The 12,454-nt window shown below is 44.3% G+C and overlaps 1 protein-coding gene across 1 annotated transcript in view; it reads left to right on the plus strand.

Annotated features, from left to right (window-relative positions):
- Plxna2 (plexin A2) overlaps positions 1-12,454 on the plus strand; it is a 201,638-nt gene that overhangs the window by 88,702 nt on the left and 100,482 nt on the right. Inside the window, exon 4 of the mRNA XM_050148182.1 lies at positions 4,041-4,175. Coding sequence (XP_050004139.1) covers positions 4,041-4,175 — 135 coding nt within the window. The remainder of the gene's footprint in view (positions 1-4,040; positions 4,176-12,454) is intronic.

Raw genomic sequence — 12,454 nt, forward strand, 5'->3', positions numbered from 1 at the left:
CGCGGTTAAGAGCACTGGCTGGTTCTCGCAGGGGATGGAGGATCATTTCCCAGTACCCACGTGACAGGTCATAACCACCTATAACTCCAGTTCCTGGGCATCTGACATCCTCTTCTAGCTTCTTTGGGCACTGCAAAATTGGGATACACAGACATATACGCAAGCAAAAATCCCATAGATATAAAACACAAAAATAAAAATCCCACTTTTATCCTGGTATACCCCAGCAACTTCCTACCATTAGCCATCTTGTGCCTGGTAGTGATGGAGGACAGCTTCGTAGGTGAGAGCTCCCCTGTTTGCTACTGAGCAGTCTCTGTGTTAAATGTATGCATCCCTCAACTAACTGTCAAGACTCAGAGCCTTGGACCTCTGGAGTTATTTAAGAATGTGATTCTCTGGGTCAGACAATGAGTGGGCAAACTGCTTATTCTCGTTGCTCACAGAAAGTTTTCACCAGGTCTCAGAGAGGTGACTCCCCTGAAAGTATACCATGACTTGTCAAAAGTCAGAAGAGAATTGCCCAATTTCCAGACCCACACTCTGCCCACTTAGTGTACCACCGCCAAGGGAAAGGCATCTGCGCCGGTAACCTCCCATCTCCAGCAGAAGTACCCCCTTCCCCTCCTTCTGCTCTCTGGCCTACTGGTCCATCTCCATTTTCTTTTAAACTCTCTGAGTTTCTTGAAGGGCTACATAAGCTTGTGACTGATAACAGGGAGTAGAGGGGTATTTAAGAATGTGTTGATTTCTTGACTAATACTTTTCCTTCAAGAATTTGGACAGAATGAAATATAGCTTAGCTCAGAAGAAAATATAGCTTTGCTCAGAATCCTCTGTTCTAGGTTGGTTTTTGCTTTGGTATTTGAGAGTTACATAGACTTGATTCTGGTATCTCCGGTTCATTAAATTATAGTGGTGGCAGACAGGAAATTTTCAAAGTATCTCTCTAGGTCTCTGGTACAGTGGAAAGGTAAGGGACTAGCCATCATGAAACATAGCTACATGTGTGATGCACCTTGTTCTTGGTGCATCCCCAACTTTTGCACGGTACTACCAGGTTCCTGGGACCTCAGTATCAGGGCCTCGCCTGTTGTATTTGTTCTTCCTTCTTATGACTGTGTTCAGACATTGCTCTGGAGCTCCTAGCCAATCCCAGATGAGTGGGAAAGGTGGCTGCTCAAGCTGACAAAGGGCAAACAAGCTTCCGGAGGCAGGATATCCCAGGCCTGACCTAAGAGGAGGGACTGCTTCCGCAGCTCCTGAGTGGAACTAGAGCCTTGAGGAGATAGCTCTCTTTGAGAGAAGAATTGGTATGAGGTCAGGGAAATTTCCCCTTGGAGATGACCCTGTGCTTACTCAAGAGCCAAAGTCAGAATACCCTCTGTCATGGAGACAAAATAGAGCCAGGTCAACAATAAGTCATATAATCCTCATGTCTTTCCTCAGGCCCAACAACTTTTGTAACTTAAAGCTGCTATATTTTTTTGAAGGCTTTTAGAAATTTAAGCCTGTTGATCAAAACGAGAAATCTGATTTGAATAGTAAAGAGGCCTCTTTTCATTGTTGGGGGTGATACCATGTGGAGACTGGTGATTAGTTCTTCTTTCTGCTTAAATCTCCATGTGAGAAAGTGTGTTTCAGCCCTGTAACATTATGACTGACTCAGTGCTCTCCTCGGTCATGAGAAAACAAATGCCCATGCTCATCCTACCTCTGGAAAGAAGAGCTTTGGTAACAGTTGTCAAATCAACTGCTTTTAATGAATAGAGACTCCTGAAGTGATAGAAAAGGGGTAATGGTGGAACTTAGAGGGAAGAAGAGTCAACCCACAGGAGAAGCAATGGCTAAAACCAACCATGGATAGCAGTGGCTAAAAGAGTACTCTTAATTCCATTGAGCTAACCGCTGAAATTTCAAGCCAGAGGTCCCAGGTCACCTGCCAGAACAGTGGCAGCACTGTATCCAAGGCTAAGCCTTAGACACAGGTATAGGGCCTCAGGCCATTAGGCACCCAGTCTCAATGGGCTCATGGTCTATTCACCCTCTCCTCCAGCCCATTCCGACAGGTACATGCCATAACCAATCTTAGGCCCCTTCATTGTGCCACTCTCAGGAAGCGAAGGGGTGGAAATGGTAGTTCTCACCCCACCCCTTCAACTCTCTAGTGAATCCTGCTGTTGACCTTCCCCACCCAGCCAGGCAGTATTGAGTTCTCCTCTGCTCACCATCTTCCCATATTACTGCAGTATCAGGCCCACAGTGGGCCTTTGAGATAACTACATCATGGTGTCCCACCCTTAGAAACTCTCCAAGTATCAGGATTATGTGGGCAGACAGAAGAGAGAGTTAAACAAGAACAAACAGAAAAGGTGTTAGAAGACAAGGCTATTCTATCTTATAGAGAAATCTTCTCATCTCACTGAAGAATCCAGAGTCATCTGTCAACTGGTTCATAGTTCATATCCTTTCAAAGGGTGTTTCTCAAGCATTCCCGTGTCTGTCACCATCTGTGTCCCAGCCTCATGTGTGTCCTCAGAGGGATACAGGGAAAATAGAAAACCATATCCACCTTCACAATGTTAATGACTCTGCACATATTGGAAGCAATTAAAGAACAATCCAAATAGTCAATACATGTTAGCTAATACAGCAAGCAAATCAATTGATTATAATCTTAGGATACATGTCTAATAGGAAAAAAAAGGCACCAGCATACATAATTAATTGTATGGGCAGGGGGCTTCCCAGGGGAGGAAAGACTTAAGTCAAAAGGTATGTAGGTAGAATGGGACAGGGAAGCTAGAGTAGGAGGAGTGGGGGGGGGGGTGAATGACAAGCTGTTGCTATGGGATGGAATTGTGGGTGGAGCCCATTCACACACTCCAAGGGCTCCTTGCCAACAATTCCTTACATGAAAAATTCTTTCCTTAAGCACATGTGGGGCTCAGCCAGATCAGTCTTTCTCCACCTTCTGTGCAAACAGCCTCAGCATCACTGGGAATCTCCCACCAAAGCAGCGGTTATGGTCTTGCTCAGCCACACACTTCCCATCCCCTCCATGCAATTCTGAGCATGGCAGAATTGAGAGCATTAGGTTATCTTGCTGCTTCTCAACTTGGCTGTGCCTTTGCCTCGGGTGCTTTTAAACAAGGTGATACTTCCTGGACCATACCCTCAAAGACTCTGATTCATGGGCCCAGTTCTTGAAATTCACATTTTTTTTTTAAACGCACAAGATAAGCTCAAGTATGTAGCCTGGGCAGAGGAGCCTTAGGTAAATGACATTCAGGTCCTTTTTGTTTATTGTCCTGGGGTAGAACAAAAAAAAAAAGCATATTTCTTCTCCCTGTGTCACGTATAAATACAGTCAACTGACATTTAGGGGCAGGAAGATTTCTGAGTTCTGACATCTTCAGTCTCCAAATGATGACAACAAGATTTTTGAAGATCTATATAATTGTGCCCCCATGTCAGCCTAACCCAAGGGTACTGTATATGTAGATATTGACTCTCCAGTCTATCGTTAGTATGCACATACTCACTCACACACTCACTTGCTTACACACTTCACAAATTCTGTAAGTGCATGTAAATGCACAGTCAGAATCTTTCATGTGCATTCAAACACAAATCAACCACCACTAGGAATCCCAGACCGAAACTGGGTATGGTGATGCATGATATACTTGCTTTTAATCTAAGAATTGGAAACATTGAAGGTGGAGGACAGACTGGGTGACACGGTATAATCTTGCTCCAAATAAGTAAGAAAAGGAGAAAAAGGAGACAGGGAGGGGGAAGAAAGGAGAGGAGGAAAGAAGGTAAGAGGAGAGAGATAGCACAGAAGATCTCTAGCCCTGCGTACTGAGAGTGACTGTGAATGAATTAAGAGTTTAACATTAAGTAGCACTTCTTTCCAGAGCAATGACCTGGAGGGGTAGCAACTGTCTTTTATAAACCACCCCTCCAAGTGGAAGCAGATGATCCCTGGGAAGACTGACCATCAACACTTAAGGGCAATTTGGTTTTTCTTGCAGATTCGAGCTGATGGTCCCCCCCATGGTGGGGTCCAGTATGAAATGGTCTCTGTGTTCAAAGATGGGAGCCCCATCCTCCGCGACATGGCCTTCTCCATCAATCAGCTCTACCTATATGTCATGTCTGAGAGACAGGTAAGTGCTGACACACATCTCTCCTTTCCAAACTCTAGGAAACCTCTGATAACCTATCACCTTTGTTCAGAAGTTGCTCTGTCCTATATGAGAGCCTCTGAACTTGCTGTGCAGGGGTTCTGAGAAAGGCAGAGTCCTGGCATTTGCAGAGAGGTAGAGGGACAATGCAGGGCCAGCCTCTTCCCGGAGGCTTCTCTCTAGGCCACAGCCCCTGTCTGGGTGAGTGATAAAAAGCTCTGCAAGAAAAAGCTAGACTGAGCCCCACAGCATGGTGTGATTAGGAGGTAGATTTACTGCTCCTGGGCCCACAGAATTGGCTGCTCATGGGAGCCAAAGAGGTGTAAATAATCTAGGCCTTCAGGCTGGGCTGGCTCCTAGGAGACAGAACTGAGATGGAGCTCTAGAAGGAAATCAAATCTTGTCCTGAGTCTGAGATTGGATGCAGGATGGAGCTGGTCAGTTCTGGAAAGCTGAGACTACCTGCAAAGATTTGAAACCCCAAAAGAGAAGCCTCAGTACTTTGCTAAGGAGCAACTGAGCAAGACCTATTTTCCTAGACCCAGGGAAGGAGTTATTCTTCAGCTCATATTTTTTTTTTTACATGTGTGTGAGCAGAGGGAACTATGGGAAGGGAAGGAAGCAGGGATGGTGAGGGTTACCAGACCCTCCAAGGAAGGAAATTCAGTGACGTGCTTAGCCATGGCTGGCTATTTTATCCTCTTGATCAGGAGATAACCATGATCTGTAGCAGCCATGATATTATCCTTTTCCTGAGGACAAAAAAGAAAAAGATTGTCTCATAAGTGAGGTTGCTGGCTGACTGGGAAGACAGCTGAGCTGGACAATCCACCACTTCACTAAGTATCTCCTGTGTCTTTCTTGAATATTCTTCAAAGACTCCAATGTCCTTGGTCAGCTTCACCCTTCCCAGAGTTCTGTGTGCTCTCTGGATCAAGGGGTGACAGATGAGGGGATGCGCGGGAATGAAGAAAAGGGGATGGGCACATGGTGGCATTCAGGAAAGCAGTGATGCAGCTCTAACTCGAAAATTACTTCTTGAGACTAGATGACACAAATCATATGCTAATTGCATGCAAATTACATCCGGATTCTCTTGAGCCCACCTGTCTTTTCTACCTTTATTTATGTGGCCCCTGTAATTGAGGCATAAACAGATCAGAACTTACTAGAATTAAAGGAAGTTTTGCCAACCTGGAGTGGGTAAGGCAGTCCTAGAAATAAACATTATCTATTAGGCCAATGAAATAGCCAGTGGGTCTTGGAAAAGTGTTACTGGAAAGATAATTATTAGGAACAAAGTGCTGGGAAAATAACAGAGGAAATGAGGCTTGGTTGCTACCCTTAAATTGATTACCATCTAATGAGGGAGACATGTCCCCAGAGATCTGTACCATCAGATAGATTTCTATGGGTGCTTTGCATTTTCCTCCTATTCTTTTGTTTTGTTTTTAAGGCAGAAACTTCTTTGTATTTATTGGAGGGAGTGCATGTGTATATGCATGTGTTATGTGTGTGGAGGCTAGGAACCAATCTTCTGGCACCATCCACTTTGGTTCTTAAGACAGTGTCTTTTACTAGCCTAGCACTCAACAAAAAACTAGGCTGACCAGTTTGTAAACCCATGGTTTAGCTTGTCTATGCTTCCTACTACTAGAGTTATATATGTGTACCTTTCTTTTGTTTACTTGGGTTCTGGAGGTCCAACTCAGGTCCTTATGTTCATATGGCAAGCACTTACTGATTGAGCCATTCCCCCAGCCCCCAGAGAGTTATTTTTAAATAAGAAAGTAGATGCTTACCATTCAAATCCAAGCACTACATTTTAAGAACAATCACAAATCATCAGATCCTCCTGCACAACATATAACAACACCCTGTAGTCATTTGGCCAACACCAAGATGCTTCTGCAGAACTACCTACAGACAGCAGGATGGAGGGACAGAGAGGTGGCAACAATGGAGCCAGGTAAAGCAGTGGTCAAACAGGATGAAGAGATCATGCTTTGATAGTATTTTCAGATATTTTGTATGCCTAAGGACCAAGCAGATCACTCTGGAAAAGAATGTTCACTTGGGTTCCCTGAGCCTATTGATATATAAAGGCCAAGGCATGGGTAGCAGTGACCAATACGAGCTTATGTTGACTGGAAAGGTGCCAACCAAAAAGAAAAAGGTAACATATCTTTCTCAGATAGGAGCTTTTTGAAAACATAAAATGTAGGCAGAAGAGGATGTTATCCAGTGGCAGAGAGCTTTCCTGGCATGCTCAAGCTCCAGGTCTCATTCCTAGCACTACCCAGGTGACTTAGAAGAGAGACTGCATCAGAAATGAGGCTGTTGAGTAGGCTTCAGGGTACATAATGAGCTCTTGGTCCATATCTGAAAGCATCCACCCTAGCCACATCAAGTTTTCAAGTATCTCGTTTATAAATATTCCTTCCTTCCTCCTGTCTTTTGTGTCAGATGCCCTGTTCTTGTTATAGTCAGAACCAGACAGAGTGAGTAGCAACCAGCCATGGGGAGCTGAAATTGGAAGCCTTTGGGTTTAATGTGATGAGGCTGAATCTGGTCAAGTGAGATATTAGTAGGAGTTTTCCATACGAGTGGAGTCGGGCAATCAGGAGGCTGAGTCTAAGAGGGATATGTGGTGGACCTCAGAAGCCTATCACCTGGGGAGCTGTACATCATGCCAAAGAAGTAGCCTGGTAACTTCAGCAGGGGTAATCCAGGGCTGAGGGCCAAGAGCAGCTCATGAGGCCCATCAGTCTGAGGCCATGGAGCAGAGTATTGACACGCAGCACAGCCTCGTAAAGGGCACGGTTTAATGAGTGCTAAGAGGACAATCAGTAAGAACAAAGTCAGACAGCCTGTTTTCTCTCCCAGTGTTTGCCATTACTTTTCACATTATCCTACAACCTTAGCTTATAAAAGATGCGAATCAAATAATGAGAGGTCTCTGAAGCCCCGAGTCCTGGGTCCCAATCTCACCATTTTGTAACTGAGTTGCTTTGGACAAGTCACTTAATCTCAGTGTATCTCATACAGAAAAGTGTGAGGTCAGTTGAGATAAACAAATGAAGACTCTCTTCTTATTCAGCAGACTTACCATGAGGGTCCCATATGACCCCTCCAGCCCTCGCTCCCTAATCCCCTTACTGGTTATGTAGAAGTGTGTGGTTATTAGGATGAAGAAAACAGCACATGACCCAGATAGCTGGCCTGTTCTGAGCCAGGAGGCCCAGATTTTGGAGCCTCTAGTCCTGACTCTACCAAGTTTCCTAGGGGCCTGGTCTCTTAACTCCTCGGGGACTTGGGAAGGCAAGCTTCCAAGACAGAGATGTTAGTCTAGTTCCAACATTCCCCCAGATCTTAACAAGACTTAGCAAAGGCTTGGGACTTTTAAAAATAAGGTTGGAAGTAAATGTATTTTTATTATTGCCGAATCTGTGTTTTTCTTCTACTTTTCAATATTATTCTTTTCCTATATGTCTGGGAGAGTTCTTGCCCTGTCAAGTCCTTAGGAATGATCCTGGGGTTCTGGAAATTTTTCTTTGTTATATTTTTACTCAGATTATAATGTGTCTATGTCATGAATTAAAAATACCTTTTTGCCAATTATTTGGTGAATTTTAGCTGGTTGTTTCTCTTTTCATTTTACTCTGTATGATATCTTTGGGCATTTTGGGGGAACAGAAATGGTATCTTAATGCAGTGGTTCTCATGACTTGTGGGTTTTGTGGCCCCTTATGGTTGAACGACCCTTTCACAGGGGTCACCTAAGTCCATCAGAAAACACAGTATTTATATTATGATTAATAACAGTAGCAAAGTTATAATTATGAAGGAACAATGAAAATCACTTTATGGTTAGGGTCACCATAACATGAGGAAGTGTATTAAAGGACGTCAGCCGTAGGAAGGTTGGGAACCACTGCTCTAATAGACAGAATGATCATAATTAGGTTATTTTGTCATGAAGTGTCTCTTCTGCTACTTACAGTGTTTATTGAAGCATGCATCAATACTTTTCTAAATCATTTTTTGGATAACTTCATTATACTTTGAATTTTATTTTATCAGTTTCAGAACACATCTGACACATAAATCAATTTCATGTTCTTGTACAAGTACTGTACTCAATAGCAGCACAGGTATGCATGACATTAGACTGCAAGATCTTCTGAAGGAAAGATGGATGCAGCCAAGTGCTCCTATGAGTGTCTTCCCTGAACCATGATCACTATACTGAGTAGTGATTTGGTAATCAATAAGTATTTTCATGGGTCAAGAAAGCTTATATTTCCTGTTACTGTAACAAACTATTTAAAACTAGGTAACTTATAAAGTGAAGATGTCAGTGAGCCAAAGTCAAAACAGTGTGGTTCAGTTTCTAGTAGGGGCCACTTGAACCAACTAGTATCTTCCCAATGATCTAATTACATACCACTATCTGTTCCCATAAAGGCTCTACAGAACTTTGTAGCTTGTGAGGCTTGTGGTTCAGGCACACTCAAGCCATATCCAGACTTGATGGAACATGATGAAAGGGTCCTTTCTGTAATTTTACTTTATAATACACTATGGGCCATATAATCTTATGTCTTTCCTCTAACCTCCTGTTTGCTTGTTCTTTTCCAAAGATGTGGTACCTGTTACATCCTTGGAACCATGTGAGGGTAGAATCAGTTTTCCAATTATGCCTGGAGAGGCTTCCATCTCGGTGCTAAGCTAGAACTATCCAATCTAGCACTCAGATCTCTCTCTCTCTCTCTCTCTCTCTCTCTCTCTCTCTCTCTCTCTCTCTCTCTCTTCTTATGTCAATTAACTAAATGTAATTAAGAAATAGCACTAGTAAGAAGTGTTGAGTCATTAGTGCCACTGCCTAACAAGTCAATGTTAATGTACTCTTAATAGATCTATGGCTTGGCCAGTCCCAGGGGGAGACTTAGAAACAGAATTCCAATCCTGCTGTTAATTGCCCAGGTGTTCCATCAAGAGAAGGCTAGCTCTTCCCTAGAAAGCTGCCTCAACTTCAGCAGTAAGTCAGCAGATGTCATGAACATGAATACAACTTGCTCCCAGACCCTCAGTGTCTAATGGAAGTAAGTCAGTGAGTCTGGGAACGTTAGGCTGGGAGCCAAGTAAAACAGCTAGTAAGATGAAAAGAAGAGGCATAGCCTGCTTCCAGCCCAGCTTGTCAGGCTGGCCACTCCCAGAAAGGGAATACCACTCTGTCCTCAGGGTAGATGGGAAAAGAGTGTAGGAATGGAAGCAATTATTCTATTTTATACTTTAATTAGATTGAATTAGCAGAGGGAATAGAGGCATAAAATGATCCAGCGAAGGGTGAAATGGAAAAGGAGAGTCACCGTGCAGAATGGCTCCATGCAGGCTGGAGAGAGCCTTGGGAAGAACAGAGGGTTGGAGATGGGTGACATGAGGGTTTGGAGGGGGCGGGGGCTTGGGATCCTACTCTCCATTAGGAGGCCTAGAGAGAACAAATTCCATGGGGTTTAAGATCTGGTGTGTGTGTGTGTGTGTGTGTGGAATGATATCACCATTGTACAGTCCCTTATGTCACCTGAAAAACTACATAAATGTCTTCTAAGCCTTAGTTATTTTACCTGTGTAAAAGGCCTAATAAAGCAGTGTTCTGGGGAATAACAGACATAATGTGCCTACTGTGTATCTAACACGCAATCTGGGCTTTCATTGTCAATGGCATTTTTAATAAAACGCCCTGGTCCTTCAGAGCGGACCAGAAGTGTTTGTTATACACTACAGCCAGCTAAAGCTCTGCTCTCAAGAATGGCTTGCAACCTGTCATCCCTGCTGCTACCTGCCATCCCAATGGGCCATAAGAAGTCTCTAGACTGGCCAAACTGGGCTACATTCTCATAATCTGGTATTTATTTTTAAAAGCCAGCAATGTGCCAAAGTAGACTAAACAGTCCCTCTCTCAGAACACAGAGAGGCAGCCCATATGTGAGGCCAAGAGGCCAGAATATAAGCATCTGTGTAGAGGAGGGAAGGGTTTCCAAGTAGGTTATCCCTATGCCATAGGCCACATGTATGGACATCTGGTTTTGAAGAGACCCTTCAGGGGCCTCTCCAAGTATGTAGCAAAGCCCCAAGCTCAGTGACAAAGACAGGATGAACCTCTTCTGCCTGTGAACACTCAGACCCAGTCCAAGGGCCCTTATGTTACCAGTGGTTATTGGCACACTATTCTGTTTAGCATATTACAAACCACCTCAAACTTTATGAACATAACACAGACAGGTTTTCATAGCCTTGGGGGATGATATAAAGAGCTAGGGTAACTAGAATGGTGGTAGGAGGTCTACAGAGAGGGCTCAGCAAAAACCAAGTACTGCTCTTGCATAGGACCCGAGTTCAGTTCCCAGCACTACAGACAATCAGCTTGCAAACACCTATAACTTCAGCTCCAGGGGATCTGACATCATCCCTGACCTTCATGGGCACACCCCTATCCACCACCATATACATACAGAAACTTAAAAATTATCGAGGGTCTAAGCCTGTCTGGACTTTTGACTGGACTGGCATCAATCCATGTTCTTTGGGCATCCTTACAACCTGGCAGTCCCAGTACAGTTTCTGACACAGTTGCTACATGTTTGATATGTTAACTGTCGACTCTAAGAATGAGAGACCCCACAAAAAAGACAAAAATTGGGTTAGCTTTGGAAGTCTTCTCATCCCTTTTACTTGCCTCTTCACTGTAGTGACCATCATCCCTAGAGATTTATGTGTGTCCATAGATACAATTTAATAAGCAAGGCTAAGGAGTGATCAACTGCATTTGCTGTCTGCCAGGGCCATGGACCACAGAACACCAGAGCCGGCCAAGACTGCAGAGATGGCCTATTCCGATCCCAGATGAGAAATACTCTATGAACACTTTTAATATTGCAAGCATCCAACACTTAGATCAGCAGAAGTGTGTGAGGACACAGCAACGGTTTTCCATCAGGCTGCTTATTGGCTGAGGTTGCATGAGTCCCCAAAGAGGGCCACACCAATGTTTTTAGCCCTGAAAGTACTTCTGCGAAACGGACTCTATCAGGAGCAGGTCCTGGCCAAAGCATGGACCTTTGTCCCCGCTCTTAGGCATAGCTCTCCCCTCTGGCGCAGAGAGGTATTCCTCACCCTGCCTAACTGCAGGATATTACACCACCCTGTCTTAAGATATTCATAAGTGGTAGAACAATGAGAACTTTAGCCTGGGTTTATCAGACATAGGCTACAAAGGACCCCCTTCTAATGGGGCAGAGAACTACTCTCCTGACACCATCTCTGCCTCCCCCCCCCCATCACACACACTCTTTTCCCTCTGTGGGTTTGGGGACAACCTGGTGGTCAGGACAGTTTCCTGCCTATTGAGATGGCAATACCCAGCCAGTTTCACCAGAGAACCAATTTCCTTTCACTGGTTTGGAGGAGTCCCTTTGAATAATTACTAAGCTGGTTCTAGGACCAAAAATAGAACCGTTTTCAAAAGAGCTATGTTCATGCCTGCTACCTGTATCCAAAGCAACTGAATTTCCAAGCCTCCAAATTTACCCAAGGACCTTGTAGAGGAAACAAAAAAACGTGAAGAGCTACACTTCCTGATCCCTTGTCCCTTGCATCCTGACAAACTATTAATTTTGGTTGTGGTTATCTGTTCAGTCCAGGGGAGATTTCTCCAGTGTAGACAGAGCATGCCTAAGTGTGGTTTTACAAGGCAAACGGTGTCTGTCATAAGCATCCCCCTTTTTCTGATCTGAGAGTCTTGGCCCAGCTACCAGGGGACATGAAGACAGGGTTGGGGGTGGGCAGAGAGTTGAGCCTGAGGGACTTGATGAATTATGGAGTTTGAGGATTAGGAAAGTGAGGATAAGAGGGTTTCTGGGGCACTTTTGGGTTAGAATGTGTCACTTTCAATCCAAACCTTTGCTGCACACATGTTTCTGCTTAAGGATATGGAACCCCATGTGGCCTGGGAGCTGAGTCTCACTCAGCTCAGTGTCTTTCCCAAAGAAAGGGCAGAATCCTGCCTCCAGGAGCAAGTACAGGAGCCAGCAGTGGCCTCCTCCCCCCAGGTTTTGAGTTCCCTCATCACCAGCATCAAGGAGCCCAGAAGCTGACCCTGATCATAGTTGGCCATTAATATTCTCTTGGAGCATTTTTTAAAAATAAATGTTTTCACCTGAGGGAAAAGAACTGCTAACCTACCCTATTAATCAGACATT

This window comes from Alexandromys fortis, unplaced genomic scaffold (assembly GCF_014885135.2).
Source record: "Alexandromys fortis isolate MF-2015 unplaced genomic scaffold, M_Fortis_MF-2015_v1.1 scaffold_62, whole genome shotgun sequence".
Lineage (NCBI taxonomy): Eukaryota > Metazoa > Chordata > Mammalia > Rodentia > Cricetidae > Alexandromys > Alexandromys fortis.